This window comes from Larus michahellis, chromosome 9 (genome assembly GCF_964199755.1).
Source record: "Larus michahellis chromosome 9, bLarMic1.1, whole genome shotgun sequence".
NCBI lineage: Eukaryota > Metazoa > Chordata > Aves > Charadriiformes > Laridae > Larus > Larus michahellis.
The window spans coordinates 4,945,867-4,967,642 of record NC_133904.1 but is presented as its reverse complement, the minus strand read 5'-3'; the positions used below and the strand labels follow the sequence as shown (position 1 = coordinate 4,967,642).

The following is a 21,776-nucleotide window of genomic DNA, read 5'->3' as shown; positions in this document are numbered from 1 at the left end:
ATAAAGCTCAAGATTAGTAAATTGCATAACTGCTATGAAGAGGAACAGCAAAATTACCCCTGAGCTTTTTAAGCCAGTAAGAAAAAGTCTAAGAACAGTGGAAACGGACAGATATGCTTTTGCAGTTAAGTCACCCCTCACGATTAACGCGAATTACAACTGTGCTAAAAATAGAATATTCACAGAGATACGATAAAATTGATTCAATTAATTTTCTGTTTACTTGCACATAAACAGGTTTCTGATGAAAAATATTGCTGGATATTTTGCAAGAAGTTTCTTTAAGCCTTTCCTGTTCTTCCTAAATAGTACTGCATGCCTGAAGAAAGGAAAAGGAGTTTGGGGCAGTCCCAGTCAGTCAGCTGGTCAGTCAGACTTCTATCTTTAATATAGAGACATAACAATTTTTGCTTTGAAAGTTACATGAATCAGAAATCGTCCTTGTCTTGTGAATCCAGATGCATCACAGTTTGAAGAAAAAAAGGTGCCCAAATGAAGTTTGCCACAGATACATGAATTATAATACTGTTTGGAACTGAAAGACAGCAAGATTGCACTTTTTGAAGCATAGATTTCATGGATTCGAATTCCAACACTGTGGTTGTAACTGGTAAGATTTTTATTTTATTCTTCCTTTAGCGAGAGATGGTATGCACACATGCTTGATCTTAGTTGTAAACAGTTCCCTGGAGGGAAAAACAGTAGCAAATGGTCATACTAACAATTCCAAATGGAAAATAACTTGCTGCTCTGCCTTCCTAAGAAAATCAGACGCATGTCAGAGGAAACAGACTGCAGTCTGCCCTCTTTACTGCCATCCAGTTTGGTTTGTTGTTCATTCTCTCCATGTTTTAATCGTTGTTGACATTCTCTCTGATCCAAACCACATAGCTCAAAGGCAGTGCAGGCTAGTATTAGATAAAGCTTACCCAAAAGGAGCTCTGAAGCAAGAAAACCAGGTTGCATCACAATGTCACATAGTCAGCGTCCAGAATTAGAACAACACATGGCAAGTTTCAGGGTCTCAGTTTCATGGCAAGGTAAGGGAGATTTAAACGGGAGATGCTGCCTCATCACTGCTAAACGAGACCATTAAATTTTAATATACCAAAGGAGCGTGCCTGAACATGCAGCACAAGGGACCAAATTTGGAGTTTCTCTTGCTGGCTATAACTACTGCTGAATCACAGCTAGAAACTTCTGAGCTTTAAAAGGTTAAAGCTCTTAAGGAATGCTGCTCCTTGCTATTCCTCTTGTTGCCACTGGCTCATCTAAAGACAATCATTACACATATCTTGACATGTGAGTTGCTGGATAATTTTCCACTGCAGGCCATCTGAGGACATAGGAATGAGGTTGAAGCTACATCAAAGAGATTTGCATCTCGCTGTTTTCAATTAAACCCTTTTTTTTTTTTTTTTTTTTTTTAAATAGCTGCAAGATGGGCAGAACTAGTTTGGCTTGCTCTAGACATAATTGCAGTTGAACTGAATGGGAGTGCAAAATAGAGCAAGAGGTACTTGCTAACCTCTAAAAAGGCTGATGATCTGGTTCTCTCCTATGATATGTATGGCACATACCCTTGATGGGCACACTCTTCTTAGCACCTTACTAGTTTTTTCTTCCCCTTAGATAGCCATTTAGGTGCAGAAATCTACTTGTTCAAATAGTTTTAGACTATTCTATCCCATTAAAGACACAGGTGCATCTTTAAGGTATTACAGGGATTATCACAGCATGCCTCTGTCACATTTTCACCTGCTTATAATATAAACCTGCTGGCAGTGAGCCCAGTTTATTAGATAGTGCCTAATAATATTCAGCCAGTAGCACTCCCAAGTTGTTGCAGGTATTTCACTACTGTAAAACTCTCTTACATTTAGTCATTTCTTTTCATAGAACAATACTATCCTAAGCAGTAGTTTTGTTATTGCCACCACTGAGATGCATGTATTTCGTTGTGAGCTATTTAAGAACTTTACTGTAATTCTGCAGTTCTGCGCGCACAGGCACACAAACATGCACAACAATTACAGCTTCAAAATGGAGTAGTTGGCACCCTAGTTTTGCTCTGAAAGCGGACTGGGACTAGTGAGGTTTTATGTTGCCTGTTAATGGGAAATGAGTACTATTTCCCCTGTTCCCTCTCCATAGCACAAAATTAAACCCGGAGAAAACATTGTCAAAAATATCAGCACCATATTCAGCTTTTCATAATATTGAAGAGAAAAGATTGAGCAGTTACAAAATAAGTATTAACAAATCAAAAAACGCTTAAAGTCTAGCGTTAATTAAGATGTCATAAGCCTGCATTTAAGCTTAATTGTCCCCACGTACCCTTTGCTGGGCAAAATAGCAATCATATGCTGTCAAGTATTTGTCCATTTAAGGATTTTTAAATATCTAACAGTTATAGCATTAAAACCATTTCACAAACTTGTTTTCCTGCCACCCAGTATCTAAGACGTGGCAACACTCTGGACTGAGAGCAGTAATGGAGATTAATAAAGATAGTGGGAGTTTTCCATCAAACTTTTTCGTGACAAAATGTCTATCTAGCTTGAAACGTGTTTTTTTTTTCCTTTTTATTTAAAAAAAGTCTTTCACAAAAAAGGATGCGTAAAATTAAATTTAGTACGTAGGATTCGAAGAATCCTTTTCCCTTTCTTCCTCTGCTTTACTGGGGGGGAAAAAAAGGAAAGGGAGGGATTTTGCCCAGCACCACAAAAAGCACACTTTCCCTGACAGAACACTTACGTTTTCATTATTTGGGATTAAAGAAAAAAATTATAAATGAAATTAAATTTTACTTTCAAACATTCTTATTAAATATGCATATCTTCATCTTCATGAGCTTAACAATGAGAATGTTGCATTGACTGTGACCTGGGAATATTTAACACCGGATCTTTTCATAGTGGTATTTCCATGGTTGACGATCCTTTCCCAAAAATCATCATTTATGTGATCTGTCCTGTTGGCTCCAGTACATTTACCGGCTTCAGTTAAGATTATCTCATACGTAAGCCTTGACATGAATGAAGATTGCAGGATTAGTTCTTAAATCAGTGCGTATAAAAAATGAAAATACTATTCCCTTAAGTGTTATAAAGGCTAAATCATATCTAAAAAACTCAACCAAAAATATGACGATAAAGCACAAATAGATGCGTGCATACATGTCGGCACCTAATCTACAGTTGCAAAGCAAGCATAGGTTAAAAGCACCTTTCTGTCTTTTCAGGTTTTGGTCCCTTTAGACAATACCTGGTTAATTCTAGCTGGGAAGCAGTGAAGGTAAGCATTAAAAAAAAAAAGGGAGGGAGGTGTTTTATTTTGTGGAGATCCCAATATAAACTGTTTTCAGGCTTTCCATTCCTTTCAAGAAAGTGCCTCATGGAGCAGACTCCCAACATGGAAGAAAGAGGATAATTAATAAGTGAAACATTATTTTATTTGCAAGATATTTTTTGTGTACTATTTAAGCACTTTTCAAAATATTATTCTTGATTTTTTAAAAGGATATTTTTCACCCAGGGTGCCTTCTCTGCAAGTAATGCGTATGCCACAGGTGATCTCTGTCTTCAGTAAATGGATCGTCTCGTACCACGACTCATTTTATCATGTCTGTGTGAGGCGATTTCCTTCCCATACAAGTGTAGCCTTTTGAGTTCTTACTGGCTACTTCAGGAGCACAAAACCTAGAGCATGCCAGTTCTGTTTATGCATCTCAGCTTTGGCTTCCACTTTCAAATGACAGTGAAGTCTACAGTTGAAACTGAAAACAAGGTCATTCAGATTTCTTCCCGCTCCATATACCTTGACTAGCATGTAACAACATGTCTAAGATGGAATCTTGAAAATGCCTGCTTATTTCCTAAGTATGCGTATTAGAACAAATTTAGCTGGGTGATACAAAGACAGGGTTTGGATACCTGGGTTTCAGCATAAACTTGTCTGTTACAATTTTTTATTTTGTAATTATTTTTTATGTGAACACACATTTCTTGGGACACACCAAGAATTTCCACAAATAGATTATTTTTCAGCAACAGGATTACTCATTTTTAAAGTATTATCTAGGTTTTAACAATAACATAACTTCTGTCTTTAAATACGTCTTAGAAAAGAAATACCCAACCATTGTATATAAGAGTATGGCTGCTACAATGAAATAATTTACTAGTTTGGTACTTTAGTACTCTAGCTCAGTCTAAAGTGCGAAAGGTCGTAGTATATACGTTCAAACAGTAGGAACGGCTGCAGAGATTTGCTGAGTATGTGTAAAAGTCACATACAAGGTTCATTCATTCTTCCTAGCACAGACAATGGCCGTTCCGTGGGTTCAGTTACTCTCATAAGGTATTTATGCTCAGAGTTATTTTAAGAGGGTCTTTCATACAAGTTTTTAGCAATTCCAAGGTAGAAAAAAGGTTAACACAATGAAATCTGAAACCGGTTAGAGAACAGTCAAGTTAGTAAAACTGAATTGTAAGACTGGTCCAATATCTGCAAGAAATAACAGATAATACTGGTAAAAATGGAAAGCAAGACAAGTAAAACAAACTGAGGGTGCTATGTTCTATTTAGGGAGACTGAAATAAGCCCATAAATATTTCAATTCTGTAAAAGTAGCTATAAGAAAGTACTAGTAGTGTGTTGTAGTTTAACCCCAGCCAGCAACTAGAACCATGCAGCAGCTCGCTCATCCCCCCGAGTTGGGATGGGGTAGAGAATCAGAAAAGTAAAAGCGGGAAAAACTGATGGGTTGAGATAAAGGCAGTTTGGTAGACAGAGCAAAAGCTGTGCATGCAAGCAAAGCAAAACAAGAAATTAATTCACTGCTTCCCATCGGCAGGCAAGTGTCCAGCCATCTCCACGAAAGGAGGGCTCCATCATGTGTAACAGTTACTTGGGAAGACAGATGCCATAACTCCGAACATTCCCCCCTTCCTCCAGCTTTATATACTGAGCATGGCGTCACATGGCATGGAACAGCACTTCGGTCAGTTGGGGTCATCTGTCCTGGCTGTGTCCCCTCCCAACTTCTTGTGCACCCCGACTGGTGCCTACTCGCTGGCTGGGTGACATGAGGAGCAGAAAAGGCCTTTACTGCCTAGCAACAAGTGAAAACACCAGTGCGCTACCAAAAGTGTTTCTCATCCCACATCCAAAACATACCAGCTGCTAATAGAAAATATAACTATCCCAACTGAAACCATGATATAGTGTTAGAAAGATGGTGACTCTACAGGACTGTAACCATATTACAAGTTTTGGTGACAGCTACTGAAGACCTGTCTTGACAATGAAGAGCGGTCAAGCCAAGATAACTGAAACACAAGGAGCTAGTACATTTTTCAAAAAAACAAAGTTGTAGCTTCGTGCACTGTGCCAACCGATACATATTTTTCTATTCTGGCTTTGTTGGGTGAAGAATGCTGACTGCAATTTGGTGTTCGGAAGAATAAATCAATTACACATTCAAAGTCATGAGGGATGTTATCCCTGTAGGCTAACAAGAAACAAAATACTTCTGTGATACCTTTCCACACCTCAGTCATCACAGGAGACCCATAAATTATCTCAACTCCAACTTGACATGTGCCTTAAACCACAAATATTTGCCAGTTGACAATGTTATTGCTTATTATTTCCTGATTCCTATTGGTTCTAATTTTGGGTGCAATATCATCCTCTTCTGGCTGAAAATAAAACTTGTTCTTTATCTGAAAGCAAAACAGCCTAAAGTGAAAACGCACCGATGAGACGAGTTTTCTGTAGCAATGCCACGCACTGGCTATGCCAGGAAGTTACCTAATGAGGGCTACAGCATTCCATAATGAGACAGACGTCAGCCCTTGTGTATGGAGGAGAACAGATCCATTTCCCTCTGATGTGACACCCTCTGTGTGGAATTAATTTTTATTCATACTGGGGATGCTGCTCTGGTTTCCTGTTCCCTGGCAAAGGTGGTTAATTCAGACAATTCAGGGAAATTTGCTGCAAATCTGGAAGTGCTTTGAATGCTGATAGGCTTCTCCACGCTAAATAGCAATCTCGTAGTATTGTTCCATTGGCCTTGTTGACATGAGTAGCCCTATGGTCTTCAGGAAGCTTATGCACATATATTAAAGATAGCAAAATTTAGTATTTACATCTGGAAGTAACCCTGTTTTGGCTTTGGGGTTCCTGCCTGGATCACCAAAGTAAAGGCCTCCCGCTGAGTCTCTTTTCTGAGAACCAAGTAAGAGTACACTCAAACTCATTCTCAAGAAAGTCCTGAACAGCTGGAACTGAGCTACTAAACATGATTGCTCACGTGTAATGCCTTTGTACATTATTCAGAACTATCTGAATTACTACCTTAAAATGAACTGAGTCCTTATCAAAAACCTGGATACCATGGCACCCTCATCGATGTTGTAACACTGATCCGTGTCATCCAATGGGTTCATATCCCAGAAGAGCTCTTGCACCAAAATCATCTGAAATCCTATAAAAATACGTGTAACAGGAGTCCCAGGGTTCCAATTCTCAAAGCATAGCCTCACCCTCCCAGCTTTTTGGAATGTAGTCTTTGCCAAAGAGCAATGGCTTCACTTTTTTGAGCAATACTTGCTCTTAGACACCTCTGCTTCCTTAAGATCCCTCCTAGAGCTTCTCCATAAGATGCTGTTGCACTCTGCCTTGCTGATGGGATCAGCCATTTTCCTGACCCTCTTTTCTTGCTGTTGGGAGATTGATCCAGTGAGCACACAGCCCACACCAGTAGTTGCATCCTTCCTGTGCCCTCATTGGGCACTCCAAAATGGTTGTGTGATATTGTTTCTCTTACAAATTAACTATTTACTACTAGCTTTTCAGTGAATAAGCCCATTTGCATTTTCTGAAATCCCCAGGAATCAGATGATAAATGTTAATGTAATTCTCCAAATCTCTATTTCTGCCGGTTTGGAAAGGGTATTTATTCTGAATGCTTGATTTCTTATTCACACCTATGTAGCAGTGCATTGTCCCGCATTGTCTGTTTTACAATATGAAAATATTATTTGCTAAGAATGCGAGATGCGAGGAGTACCCTGTCGGTTTTGCACGAAGCCAGGTTCTCATCACAACACAAGAGGACTCGGACGCAAGGCATTCGTCAGCACTGCATCTACGGAGTTCTGATTCCTCAGCAAGTACCCCTCAAATGTTCAGGGAAAAGGATAGTCAAATGGATCTGAAAGTACAGGTGAACCTGTCAATTCAGGGTCATTGAGAAAAGCATCAGACCTTTTATAGACGCTGTCACATGGCCCGACATGGTTGTCTAGCACTAGAAAGACAGCTTCTCTTTTAGAAACCTGTCTCGCTAAGTTTTTTATGGTTCTCATAACTCCATTCACCTGAAATACCCTCCTAAAGTATGCACGAAAGCTCCACCAGCAGCACTTTTAACTCTGGAAGTGTAGGACATTCTCTCTAAAGGAAAACACCACCGAGTGTTTACTCCCCATTTGCTGACAGATCACATTGAGTTATCACAGTGTTAGTTCTTCAGCACCACGCGGGACTCTCAGAATCCCAGATCCCCTGAATTATTTATTCCGTATTACAGATTGATGGTCCCACCTAATAACCTTTGATCTAAGCCTGTTTCTGTGTCTCCTTCAGAAACTCCTGTCTGGCACTTGGCAGCTAAATAACCTATCGGGGCAGTCTACCATCAAGGTCAAAGTCCCCAGTTAATAGGGCACAAATGTAAGTTGAGTGACAACATTCATAGTAATTAAACTGTTAGTGTAAAGAACAGGTCACATTTCCAACTGCTTCTGGGAATGATGTTTGCTATCGGGAGATGAGGATCATATCTCTGAGTGCAGTTTTTCATCCTGCCACTGACCATGTGGTCTTTGGAAATTTGTCATTTAATCTCTGTCTCCCTCTCCCTCTCTGCTTTAGTTTCATCATCTGTGAAACTAAGACAACATAGGTATTTAGTTCCTTCATTTCTGTTCTGGAACTTTCTTCCGTCCCTACAGCTTTAAAAAGGTATCTGCAGGATTTGAGAACAAAAAACAAACAAAAAACCCCAAAGCAAACCAAAAACCACCAAACAACAAAAGGTTGTTTGCAACATACTTGCAGACTGAGTGGGTCAACTGGTAACTTCTGGGTTTCTTTCTGCACCAACACAAGCCTTTTCGAATGAGGTTCACAAGATTAACACATGCAGTCCCCTGCCTCCCTCCCCGGCAACCCAAATCAGTGAAAACTCAGGCAAACTCAGTGAAATTTTCTGGAGTTTTTTAAAAGTTCGAGACGCTTCTAACACCCCGTGTGACACAACCACCGCACCTGAGCTCACCTGTTCTGTGCAAGTCACTTCACTTCGGGGAGGGCTGTGTAACAACAGAACTCCAGTGGACCAGGACTGTGACCACAACTTGCCGACAACTCCATGTCGTCAGCTGATAAAGCTGCATTTCATTTCCCTTTTAGAAGAACTTCCCAACAGCGAATCTCCATGCTTTCTTTTGAACCACTTTTCCCATAAAAGAAGTCCTCCAAAAGTTTTGTCCTCTTTTGAAGTTTCCTTTGCTGCTTCAACTACAAAAGACAGACACTTGTTTACTGAATTAACTCACCAGTGTGAGCTCTATTTTCCAGATGCTGTCATCCTCCTCTGACCATCTTCAGTCTCTCACCTTAAATGCAAAAATGGTTTTGGTTAAGGCTAAGACAAGGAACAGCCTTTTCTTTGTTGTTCCTTGTTTGCATAACATCTGGTCTAGTGGGAGATAAGCCCATGGGTAGGATTCTTAGACGACAAAGTAATACACGTTATTGACAACGTGCTGAAATTGTTTAGGACATAGCGAACTGTCTTCCTTTGACACAAATTCCCAGCCCTTTGCTATTGGCCAGCTTAGGGTTCTGTCCTGCACTGAAGTATTTCTGCGTGTTTCTCCCATGACAAGTGGTGACAACAGAACGTCAATCCAGAGAGCACGAGAGGAGAACAGCCTAACAACTTACTTTGGGTCTCCACATTCTGTACCAAAGTTACGGGTAGTCGAGTCCTCTAGGCCTTACAGTTAAAAAGGAAGAATCTCATTAAATGTTAAAATTAAAGATGCTTTAGAAAAGAAAATGCTAATTGTGAACCAGCTGGGGTTTTCTTTTTTGGAAGCTAAGACACAGTACAGCATTCTTAAGCAAGATGATGCAATGGTCTCTCAAAGACTGTCAGCGCCCAGAGGAAAAAAGGCTGGCACTGTTCTCTAAATGTGTTTGCTTCCCTGCAGGCATTGTTTCCTTGCTTGTGTCAAATAGTTTATTGAGCACAGCTAATCAATGTTTCCGCTGACAAGAAAATTGGAACAGTTTATATAGGAAGCCAGTGTTGAAGGGCAAACTTCCCAGTTAGCACGGCTTAGAACTGTGGGCCTCATCCGCACAAATATCCTTGGTGAGAAATGAAAGCTTGAGAAGACAGTTAATAAAAAGTTACAGGTTTCTTGGGCTAATCACATACCTTTGCTGCTTTTTGCCTGTGTTCCTCTTAGAAACTTCATCTGTACCCTCCTTTGGTAGCGGTCTACTCAAATGCAACAGGGATTTTCAAGTACCATTTTACTTCTCTGGGGCAAATCATTCCACCTCAGATGCATTCCGTCTGCATCCTGCCATTGCAGTAGCCTGCTTTCTACTTAGAGGCTTATGCCTTGTTCGTTAGCCCTCTTCCACGGACAAAATAACTTCCGGCCATTTCCATGTGACCTTTATTCTCCAGACCACCTTAAAATCATCAGTCCAGTCTGCTGCTTTGAAGGGTGCCTTTGCTACTTTCACCTCAATCCTGGGCATAATTTTTGTTTGTCACTTGAGTGACATTCTAACTAAGATGAATTCACAGTCACTAAGGTGAATTCTCCCTAGTTCGTGTCTCTTGACAGTGCAGGTTTATCTACTAGAGTTTTCAGGGGAACAGCTCTTGCCTATATCGAAGTCTAAATGCAGGCCCTTTCTGCGAGATTCTGTATTTCATGGTTCCCCATGGGCCGGTCCCCAAGCCGTAACCACTCCCACCCACTTGGAGACTGAGCGTCCCTTTGGAAAACACAACAATGGCTCCACATGGACGTGACATTAGGAAATTGGTTAGCACAATTTAGTCTCTTCCAGTTAAAAAAGGGAGAGCTACCACAGGACAGCTGACTCTCGCTGCAGACCGATGTCTAGGGTTAGGCAGCATTACGCTGCTTTCCTGTGTCTTCTCCGTTGGTTCAGCCTGATTTCTGTATCACGGTCTGAGAAACACAATGCTCGTACAAGTCCATGGTGGTTTTTTTGTAAACACAGGAGCTGTCCGAGAGAGGCCTTGGTAAAAACATAGATCTGCGGATCATGCAGCTGCCGGCGGTTTACCAAAAAGCAAAGGAGCAAGTCTTCACAATATGGAAAACTCTTCAGCCACTGGTGAGTAATTACTAAGTTACACAATTTTCCCCTCTTCATTTATGAATATTATTATTCTGACTGGGGCTTTAAAAAGATCTCCAAGAGTATTGCAAAATACGTTCATCAGACAACTGTGGAAAGTGACTATTAAAACTGTGATAAAGGTTTCAAATAAATCTGGAGCACACAAATAATTAGCGTTTTATTTAACCCCGTGCCATTTAAACAGCACAACTGCACACTGAACAAAGGGAAAAAAAAATATCCACCATAAATTGCAAAAAAGGTACCACAGCTCTGAAGTCCTGAGCTGACTAGACACAACAAAAATAAACTAAAGCACAATTTTGCCCTCATTTATAATCCCTTATCGGAGTTTTCTTTAGGCATGAGCTACAGCAAGACTCCCTACCTTGAAGCTAGTATTTCACATAATGCTTGGCACTACTGCATTAAGTGTTTTTAAAAAAACAGGTCTCATTTTTAATTTCCTGTTATTCACTCTGGTGGGAAAAAACAGCTTACTGTTCACGTTGGGCTGGCTTCATCCGCCAAAGCAGTCATCATCCTTGAGCAGTGTGGGAAGAACAAAGGCTACCATGAGATGGATGCTTGTGGTTTTCACCCAGAAGGTGGCTGTTGCATGCTAGACGGCCCGGAAAAGATTGAATCTACAATTAATATGAAGACTCTCTGGAAAAACGTTTCAGTGGAAGGCATCGATGTAATCTTTTCCAGAGATGCGGGAAGGTAAACATGCCGTATCGGGGTCTCACAGTAAAAGCAGAAGTAACTCAAGCAGCTTATTTAACCTTGACAAATCTTTGCAATGAGTTTTCCTCCAACCAAAATCACTTTGAAGCGAAGTCTTCAGAGGGGCACAAGTGTGAAATTGGGATAAATTTAAATTTTATGCAGAGCAGCCTTCATGAAAAAACTACACCCAGTAGATATTTTTCCATGGATTTGTAAATTCCAAAAGAAACAAGTTCCAACATAGCACACCCTGTGATTAACAACCCTGGTAAACCTGAGCTATTAAGAGAGTCTGAAAGCAATACTGACTAGTAGCAGATTTTAATCTATTTTTCCCAACTGGGAGGGATACAAAATGTAAATACACACACTGAAGAACAGAGCAATTACAGGTACCGTTTGAACGATGTCTGTGATCTCATTACGTGTTTCGGTAGTACTGAAGCAGTTTTCTGTTATGCTAGTCTTCATTTAAAAGGAAAACACAGAAAACTATCTCATTTTTAAAAAATAAAAATCAGACAATTTTGGCCTTAAATTTCAGGATTTTCACCTGTAGGTGAAAAGGTAGGGTGATAAAAAAAAAAGAACTTCTAGATGCCAAGATTGTATGATTTACACAAAAAAATTCTGGCTTTCCAGTGGGCTGTGCTACCTTTCCCATCTCACATAGCCTATAGAAGCCTAGAAAAGAATGTATATCTTGCGATTATTTTTTTTTATTTAAAGTTCCTTCTGGGTGGGTGTCTTGAGAAACCAAGCCATCAGATAAGGAACATTTGTTTCTCAAACTGGGTTTATTTCAGCATTTCCTTTATTCACTAAGCAAATACCTTTTTAATAATTTCACAAACCAGAGCTGGTTTGGCTACTTAAAGAATATTTAAATTTAATCAAAGTTTACTGTTCCTTAATTCAGGTTTCTGGTTTCGTTTTGTTCTGAATACTGCAGGTATATCTGTGATTATATCTACTACACTTCTCTGTATTACGGCAACGGAAGAGCAGCTTTCATCCATGTGCCTCCGTTATCCAAATCGGTAACAGCAGAGTTTCTAGGAAAAGCATTACAGACAATTATCTTAGAAATGTTAAAACAGTGTGGGGAAGAAAGAGAGTAAGACAAATCATATAAGAAAAAAATGAGGATCTCTTAGAATGCAATTCCTTACCTCTTAAATGACGCCAATCTAAATATCATTTAAACCCTTACATAAAAGGATTGTATATTCCATGTTATTTTCAGTGAAATTTCCTCACAAAACCCAAACAATTGTTTAGATCTCTCTTTGAGAGAAAAAACAAGTGATTGGCAGTCTGTATTGGTAACAGTTAGGTTGCTTCAGATTTAAAAAGGCATGAAACTGGACTTAAAACATTTTAGATGCTTAATCCTAGTTCCGGTGGTTAGAAAGACATTACTAAAGACGTGCTGAACAAGACGGATGCTTACAGCCACAAGGACACTGAGCACTGGATGGAGATAACAGAGGTCCCCTCAGCCCCTGTCCACGTCCAGAGAGATGGTTCAGCCATGCAAAGTGCCCACGTAAAAAATGTAAATACGGGGGAAAACAAAACACACGTAGGGATCCTGTTCCATGAAGTTTTACAATTATCTCTCAGTGATGTGCTCTAAATGCCAGTTTCCATATCAGAAATGGGTTATAAACCCAGAAAAGAAAGTAAACAAGCTGGAATCCAGCTGGAATTGTAATGCTATTAGTAATTGGGGTTCAACTGCCCCAAACCACCACTTACCCCGTATTCTCAGTGCCTGACCCAAAGGAAAACACCGTAGTCCTTCCACAGAGCACAGCACGACAACAACGGTCTTTCAGTAGAACAGAGCATGGCTATTCAGGGAATTATACATCAAAATCAAAAAGCTAACCTGTCCCAAGAAAGGCAATCGCTGTGCTGTGGCACATCATGTTACTTCCACAACAGGAACCACATGAGGTCCCAAACTGTAAAACCGGGAGTCGGACAGTGACAGATCACTTCTCTGCTTCCCCCTCCATGTCTCTAACACAGCCACATAAGGAGGACTGGGCCACGAAAGCTGGGTGCAGCAGGTTTACAGCGCTTCCCCTTCAGCACACAGGGAACGTCAATGCCCGCTCTCCTTGATAATCTTGCTAGTCCCATGACAGACAAGGACGAGATAAAATTAGCAGCCATTTTTCAAAAACAGTCACTAGAACAGGACAGCAGCAGCTTAATGTGGACACCTGGGATTTCTCCAAGGGAAACAAAAGCCCGTTCCTCAAGCATCGCGTCAGTCAAAAGGACAACAGACAAACCTAACAGTGCAGAGAGCTGATGAAGCTTTGGGCCACCATCATGCCTTATTTCAGCCAACACTTTGATGACAAGAGTCAGAGGAACTGGAAACGCCAAGATAATTCTAGTTTTCTTGCCTGTCTTTTCTAATGACTGTTACGGAAAACTGATACCCACATGCTGGATGGCTGAATGCCTCGTCTATGGATTGCTGTACGGTAAATAAGCGTGGTGTCTTCAAATAAATAAATAAATGAATAAATAAGCTTACCTTTTTCAAGGGAACTACCTACTCCAAACCGGCCTGAGAGTCCCATCAAGAAAGGGTCCACAGGCTCATTGTCACCGGAGGGAAATACTTTTGCGTTCAACACAACATAGTGGCAGTACTGACCTCTACTAAGATTTCTTCAGAGTAGCTCAATTAAAGGCAGCCAAAAAAGGCCGAAGAAAACCAGAGATTTACTCTGCGTTTACTAACCTGTACTCGTTTTGCATAAGGAGCAACAAATTCAGAAACAGGCAAATGCATACAGAATTCTTTTATTTAACTTAAATCATGTAGTACTGAAACTACTAGAAAAAAGCAGAGTAAGAGAAACTAAAGGAGCCTTAGCTTCAGCCATTCAAAATAGACAAAGTTTCTTCTTTTCATAATGTAAAGAATCCCGAGTATATCGCAATAACAGGAATAAATTCTTACAACAGAATATACAAAAACATTTTGAAATTTTTTTTTTTTATCTACTGATTCATTTTAATATAAACACAGGAATTTCTTTAGGAATAATTTATACACAGCAAGTCTTTTTATGTAATAAATTGGCCATGTTATTGTTTAATTTTCTCTTAGAAAAATTTAAACAAGAAAAATTGGAAAATGTTGTATTTGCAACTGCATCCATTCCTTAGCACTTTCTAGTTTTGTTTTTGTCCCAGAGGTAGACGAACTCTGGCCAATCCTTTCATCTCAAACCTCACTGGTTCAGAAAACAGAAGAGCTGATTTTTAAACAGTATCTAAATCATCGTAACCCTTCAGCAACGTGGTTAGTCCAATCTGGGGGGAGTGAGGGGGAAGGGATCTTCGACAGTCTTAAATAAAAATAAATAGGGACCCTGCCTTGCTCATTGCAACAAAGCTTCAAATGGTGCTCAGCGTCTTTAGAGGCTGCATACGAACTTTAAAGTAAAGAAATCTGCACCTAGTTCTTCAATAGCAATTACGAAAACCATCTTCCCTCTTTCTCTTATGCAGTCGCGTCCTTCAAACCACACGGCCAGCGAAAAGCAGGTACTGAACAGCACACGTGAGACTGGGTAGCAGCAAAACCCGTTCTGTTTCCCCGACCAGTGAGGTTCTCGTAATCCATTAAGTTAACTGCCCTAGACAGTAAAGCGAAATGACCAGTTAAGATGATCCCACCCCAACCAGAGGGCTCTGGAAGACCAGGATACTGAAGATACAGAACATTTCCCCAACTCCTTTATTCGTTCGCTATATACTGGGACACAAAGCTTGGGCGGGTAGGGGGACACGCCATGAATTGGACACGTTAGCGATCCTTTTTGGCATATTGTAAAGCTAGCTAGTAAACTGGTACCATCAAAAAAACTGATCACATACAGACACACCCATACACAGACACAGAAAAGTGCCCTTAAATTATATTTTAGGCATTTATAGACTACAAACATTTTATAAAATTATTCTATGTACTTACAAAACGCAATGAAACATTTAATTAGTTCTTGTAAACCAGATCTTCGTCAACTGACTACCCGTAATCTACTGGACTTAAAGCCCTATGGAAAATGCTAATGGATTACTAATCAACAAAACACATAAAAAAAAAAAAAGATGAACACACACGCGTATGCACACACACAAACTAGTGCTAGTCTTAAGGTACTTGCAAAACAGACCAACTGTACGTTGAGACTGATACAGACCAATGATGACAACCGTTACACTCCCGGTACTGAATTCACCGCCCCACTGGGAAGTCCAGAGGTTTATTTACAAGTACCAACGACCAGAATTGTGATACCTGAGCTCTGATGCCGTCCCACGCATTAAGCTCAGGAAACTACCTCCAACTTCTGCCAAGCCCTGTGTCTTTGTAAATACCCATTTCTGTATCCTCTGTTTTCATGCGCCTCCACACAAACGCTTCTCAGTTCTGATTTACTGGCCGCGCTCCATTTCAGAGGCCGTTTGCCCTCCCTGAGCCACCAGTTTCTGAACTGAGGCATCCTTCGAAGCCCTCCTGCCTGTTTGTAGTTCTGTATCTTCAGCACCCCTGGCCACTACTGTTGTTTCTAACATCATTCTTAAATTCTTGTCTGCGCAACTACTCATGGGTTAAGTTGCAATATCTGGCTCTTATCACTGGTTAGTAAGTAAGGAGTGGATCCCTTGCACCTTCCTCCACTGTTGTTCAGCCCAGTGATTAAATACACGGTTGACAAACAAAATAAGAATAACAGGAAACAAGTGTTACTTGTACTAATGGAATGAAAAGGGTTTAAATATATATATCTATATTACAGATATACATATGCAGATATATATATGTATATATAGATATATATGTATGGAGTTATACCAACAATCGGAGTGTTGTTCACTTAGGTTGTACTGAACACCCCTCGGCAGTTCCCAGAGGACCTGACAGCAGTTCCATCTGGTGACCAGTCGTCCTGGGCAAACTGGGCTTGCTTTCGTTTGTTTTCAAAGACCAAGAGGAGCATCAGTGCGAACGTGCCTAGAACCAGACATCACCTCGAACCAGCTGGAAAGAGCAGAGGCATCACGCGGAGAAAGACTTGGTGCACACAGGCCGGCCTCGCGCTTTCCATCATGCTCGGCCGCTGCGTCTAGCTCACCGCCCCCCCCCCAGCGCGCCTCCCGCAGTGCCAGGCAGCCGGCGCCCCTGCCTTTACGTAGGAGCCACGTTCCTTTGCAACCAAACCACCTTCCGTGCCACCGAGCAGCTTTTAAATGCGAGGCAGGTGAGAACAATGGCCGAGCACTAAAAACAAAGGCGCCTGCTCCCTGCAGCGATGCCGATTTGTTATCCCACTGCGGGAAAACAGCTTGGTGCCGTTTGTCAAAGTGCTGGTTTTCAGGGCTGGGTGGGCTTTTGTTTTTAGTTTATAAATAAATTGGATTACTTTAACTTTATTCAAACATAGCTGAAGTTCTAAATAAATTTTCCATACCAGACAAGCCAGTGGTCTCAGGGAAGAACAACATTACAAACCATATTATGACTCTATCAAGCCAACATTAATTCTCAGTTGTTCACGTGCACAAACAACTTGATTTACTGTCCAAGGGAAGTCTGCATGAAAAACCCATGTGAATAAAGCTATTCAAAATGCACAAAACACAACAAAAAAAAGCTATGGAAACAAACAGAACAAAAAAGGAATTAAGCTTGAATTGCAAACACAGAACGCAATGGTATCATGAAGGTGGTTTGGTCCAGGAGAGCTGACTGTCACCACGCACGTGTACGTGATGTCACGCGACCGTCTTTCCCGAAGTGCTTTTTGAAATGTTTATCATGATGGGTGCTACGTCATTAGTGTTTCGTCCTAATGCATTTTAAAACCACCTACGTACAATTATAAAACCCAGTAACTTGGACAGTTTGAACAAAACCCTCCTAGCCAGCTGAAAGATCTGAGGATCTCCAGTTGTGGTAATCAATATGTGCAAGAGAGGGGAACAGTCACTGCACCAAAAGGCCACTGGAACCTAATCAAAAATGGAAAACCGAAACAACCTAGTAAAAACGTTAAATTTTGCTGGTTTCTCAGGGCTAGAGAGAAATCCTCCCTCCAAAGACACACTCTAGCGCGTAACCACAGCGCTGTGTGTTCAAGAGGCCGCGTACAACTCGGAGTAGCCAAGCACCACGTTATTCAGACACCACAACCAACACCTGCACCAACAGCTGCCAGAGCTGGAAAAAGAGGAACATTATCCATCAAGTTGACGGCAAGCTCGTGTTAGTCCTGTGTGCTTGTAAACCAGTTACACGCTGTCAGAGGGCAGTTAAAATTTGATGGCTGGTCCATCAGAATCCACAGTTATGAAGCATATAAATGGGGGAAGAAAAGGGAATTGAATTTTTTACTGGCACGTCAAAAGAAATCAATTCAATGTTAGTTTTGAAAAAAAAAAAAGAAAAAAAGAAAAAAAAAGAAATCAGTGCTCTCATCAAACAGAAGCAGCAAAGATCCAAAGCTGTAAACTCGATGTAGTAGTATCATCAGGCAGCCCGTGACAGGTTTTTTCTCTTTTTTTGGTCAAGAAAGCAAGGCGAGTCCTGGACCAGACAATTGCTTTTTAGGTGCTGATTCAGCCAAACGTCTTTTTGGTGCTTGTGGCATCCGAGGGAAAACTGGCAGGAATGACTTCGCCCATTCTACAGGACAAACAGAAAGGCCATTCCCTTTACTCTAGCCATTCCTCTGGACATTCAAACATTGTAAACAATTGATTTCTGTAACAGATTTCATCAAATACTCGTAATTTGAAGTCCTCGCATCAGGTCAGCTACGTCTACACTCATCTAAACACGCAGCATTTTGTTGCTGACACGAGGACTGCCGTGACAGCACATTAAAAAGTCTCCGTGTTTCCTTAGAGAATGGTCACCCTCAGTCAGACAACGCTTGGATTTCTCCTCACAATAATGAATCCGAACCAAAAAAAAAATTGGAGAAACTCCCTGGAATTGAGGCAAATATTCTGAAGTGACCCTTTGTGACAGGCAGTGACTGTTCCCCTCCAGAACCTAGAGCATGTGGTATATGGAGTGAGAGGTTACCAGTATCAACGGCATTTAATGGCTGCTGAGAAATGTGAGATGTATTTTTTGTATATACACACATATAAAAAAATAAGAGTGAGGTAGATAAATGTTTGAAAAAAATCAAAAACTGTCCCCCTGTCATACTCAAAAACCCTTATCTCAGTATTTAAATTTATTATGGGGCATCTCTACAGTGATTTAAACTGATATCACAAAAATAAATAAAAAATCCTACATAGAATACCTTCTTAATTAACTTTTTTGTCTTTTTCATTTTTAAAAGTGAAAAATAACTATGGGACAGAGGCAAGAGAAGATAATGGGACCTAAACTACACAAGCAAAAAGCACTACAAACTTTTTAAAATCTCCAGTCAAAACTAGCAATCAGTATATTTTAAATTCTTTGTTCTTACTCAAAAGATTTAGACGTTTCCATCCCAGAACCACCTCTTCACTGCCATCGTTTGGTTGGATCAGTGCGAAACAAAGGCTTAGATGCTGTAACTAAGGTAAGCTGAGCGACTGGGACCACTCCTCGGCTGTAGACCTCTGATGGCCCCTCCTTCCCCCTCTCACCAAGGCTTCTGCGACTGAACAAACAAGCTCACTCCTTTGCTCTTGTTCTGAGGTTTGGTCTACGACTTAAGCAACAAGCTTGGACTTGTGCAGGTTGCCATAGCTGCCAACACTTAACCGTTTGCTAGCCAAGCCACTGGCCCCAGCTACGTGCTTTCCACCCAGCCCCATGGCAATGGGGTGGTGGGTTTGGGTGGGTTGGATTTTTAGCAGGGGCTGCAAAGCGCAGCCCAGGGCACCCTCCAGGAGGGATTCCTCCTTAGGAAGGAGCTTCCTCCTTAGGCGAGGAGCTGGAGTTTGCTGGAGCCAGGGATTCAATGGCCACCCTAAGATGCCTGGCATCACCAGCTGCAACTGGGATAGCTCTTATTCACGGGGTGGAAGGGTTAAAATAGTCTCTTTAAAAATCAGTGACCCAAAAGCCTGGTGTCTGCTGTTGTACCCAACAAATAAAAAAAGTAATACGCATGTGTGTGTGTGGGGAGGGGGGGGGATGGGTGGGTGGATGTGTGCCACAACCAAAACAAGCGGGGAGGGAAGGAGGGGTAGGACCCTTGTACAACAATGAGTATAAACACTGAACGAGAATGTACTAAATATTTAACCTTTTTTTTTTTTTTCTGACCTGAGTTTGTATCATGCCTTGCACTGTAAGAGACTCGCGTGCTGTCCGGGCAGAGGTTAGTGGGAAGGAAGGAGGGAAGGAAGGAAGGAAGGAAGGAGGGAAGGAAGGAAAACCGGGGTTTAAAAACACCACACCACAGCACTGCTAGAGTGGTTCCGTGCGGGGTGTCCCTTCTTTCTCCATGTCCCCCTCAAAAGCCCTGTTGCCCACACAGCCAAGATGATGCAAAACAACTAATGGAAAAAAAAAAAAAAAAAAAGAAAAAAGAGGAAATGTATTTATAAAAAGGCATTAAACAGTTCATGGCAAATCATATGAAAGGTATCAGTTACTGGGAAGGAGGAAGTAAAAGTTACACACTATAGTACAAAGCATAAGAAAATTTGTTGAAGTGGGAGGGGAGGGCAGGGAAAGGAAGGAGGGCAGACCTGAAGGTTTTCATAGATTAAATCCACAAAGATAAAGAACAAAAAAAATAGCAGCTTTTTTCTGTACAGACATATAGATGAGTATCTGAACCGTAAAAAAGTTATAAAAGTGACACAAAAGACAATGTGTATGCAAATGATCCATGGTCTAACATAGAACTGCAAGACCCTTCGAGAAGTCTTAATAATAAAGAGAAAAGGTCAACAAAGCATCATATACTTGAATCCGGTTACTGCTTTTTTTTGTCTTCTCCAATTTATGTTTCTAGGTGTTTTTTTCCTTGCAAGCCTGTGAAGGAGGGCAGGCTGCAACGATGGAGATCTCTGCCGGTTATTTTCATGTTTTTCATGTTTCATTTTTGGCGTGCGGTTGACTTTTTTTTTTTTTGTACGAAATGCACACGTTTATTTAGCTCACCACTGCCAGTTTTGTCCAGAATTCATTGGGATGGGAACAGGGGTGGAGGGAGGTCTGTTTCTTTACCCCATCCCTTTTATCTTCTCCATCACAAGAAAAAAAAAATAAATCACATTTTGTCCAGTTTTGAAAAAAGATCTAGACAATTTGATTTTTTTTTTGATTTTTTTTTTTTAAATACCAGTGTATGATTGAATAGAATGTATTGGTCAGGATCTCTTTTAAACAGAGCAGCTGATTACTGTGCTCCTTCCATGCCTACAAAAAAAAACCAAAACAAAACAAAAACAAAAAACAAAGAGTTCATTTTTTTTGGCAAAATTTGGCAGCGTTGAAAATGGTAACAACCTTGGACGAATGATGGCCCTTTTTTATTCTTTTACATGTTCCTAAAAAGATTAAAGAGCAACATTAAAAATCCAGTCTTTTTTAGTGTTGGTTTTTTTTTTTTTTGTGGGTTTTTTTTGTTTGTTGGTTTTTTTGTTTGTTTGTTTTTTTATAAAGACCTACAGTGTTAGGCAGGTGCTCGCAAGGGTAGCGGGGAGCCACCTGGCCTGCGATATCTTTGATCTGATAAAAGTGCTGTACGGTTGAAGTTGCACGCAGATATGTTTCCCATTATGAAGCAAAGAGAGAGATAGAAAGAGAGAGAGAGAGAGGAGAGAGAGAGAGAGAGACATCAGATCTCAAGTTTTCTGTTGCTATTAAGTGTTAACATTAGAGTTTTAAAAGGCCGACTGTGTGCCCCATGAATGGAGTCCTTTACTGAAACAAACATCTGCTTGCATATTGAAAAAGAAAAATACGATAACTTGTTTACTGAAAAAAGGGTTCTCCCAAGTGCAGCTATGGCAGTTCTGAAGATCCACTGAGGTACAGTAGGCTTTTGAATATATTGTAATTTTTTTTTCTTTCTTTCTTCCCCCGATGCATGTGTTTTTCTGTGTTTTGTTTCTGTGAGATTCTGGTTCTAAGGATCAGCAGGCCGAAGACTGGGGCAAGGGTAAGGCCCTCTCGTTCTTGCGTCCCCCGTTCATGTGTGCGTACGGCTGTCTCTCCTCGAAGCTGGCCCGAAGGACCACCACGCCCGGGCCGTTCTCGGCTTTGTGTCCTGAGTGCTTGTCAGTGGGTTGGAGGGTGGAGGAGGGATCTAAAGGAATGCTCTCCATGTTCTCAGTCTCCAGGTCAAGCTCCTCTGTATCCGGAGGCTTGTTCTCTTCACTGTAGAAGAAGGAGACCTCTTTGAATGCTGGGTCCAGCTCGTCTTTGATGCTACCGATTATTTCCAGGAAGGAGGGTCTCATTTTGGGGTTGTACTGCCAGCACATGCGCATCAGCTCAAACCTGCAGAGGAAACACGCAGCAAAACCATTTACTGAGGTGTTTTACGAGCCCCGGCTGGAGCCCA

The 21,776-nt window shown here is 41.0% G+C and overlaps 2 protein-coding genes across 5 annotated transcripts in view; one reads left to right on the top strand and one right to left on the bottom strand.

Moving 5' to 3' along the window:
* Nucleotides 1-365: 365 nt before the first annotated feature.
* On the top strand, nt 366-17,674 carry PGPEP1L (pyroglutamyl-peptidase I like). Of its 3 annotated transcripts, none has more exons than XM_074601127.1 (6): nt 366-610; nt 3,245-3,297; nt 10,351-10,467; nt 10,970-11,199; nt 12,158-12,245; nt 16,126-17,674. In XM_074601127.1, exons 1-6 carry the CDS (start codon nt 577-579, stop codon nt 16,372-16,374), a joined length of 771 nt encoding a protein of 256 aa, XP_074457228.1. In that variant the 5' UTR covers nt 366-576; the 3' UTR covers nt 16,375-17,674. The 3 variants fall into 3 exon arrangements, with proteins under 3 accessions (XP_074457228.1, XP_074457229.1, XP_074457230.1); XM_074601128.1 differs by lacking the exon at nt 16,126-17,674 and adding an exon at nt 13,243-13,761; XM_074601129.1 differs by lacking the exon at nt 16,126-17,674 and having other exon boundaries at nt 12,158-12,471.
* Nucleotides 17,675-19,523: 1,849 nt separating this feature from the next.
* The window catches only part of IGF1R (insulin like growth factor 1 receptor), a 190,122-nt gene continuing 187,869 nt past the window's right edge, over nt 19,524-21,776 (bottom strand). For both annotated transcript variants that reach the window (XM_074601120.1, XM_074601121.1), the window contains exon 22: nt 19,524-21,712. In XM_074601120.1, coding sequence (XP_074457221.1) covers nt 21,346-21,712 — 367 coding nt within the window. In that variant the 3' untranslated portion in view covers nt 19,524-21,345. The remainder of the gene's footprint in view (nt 21,713-21,776) is intronic.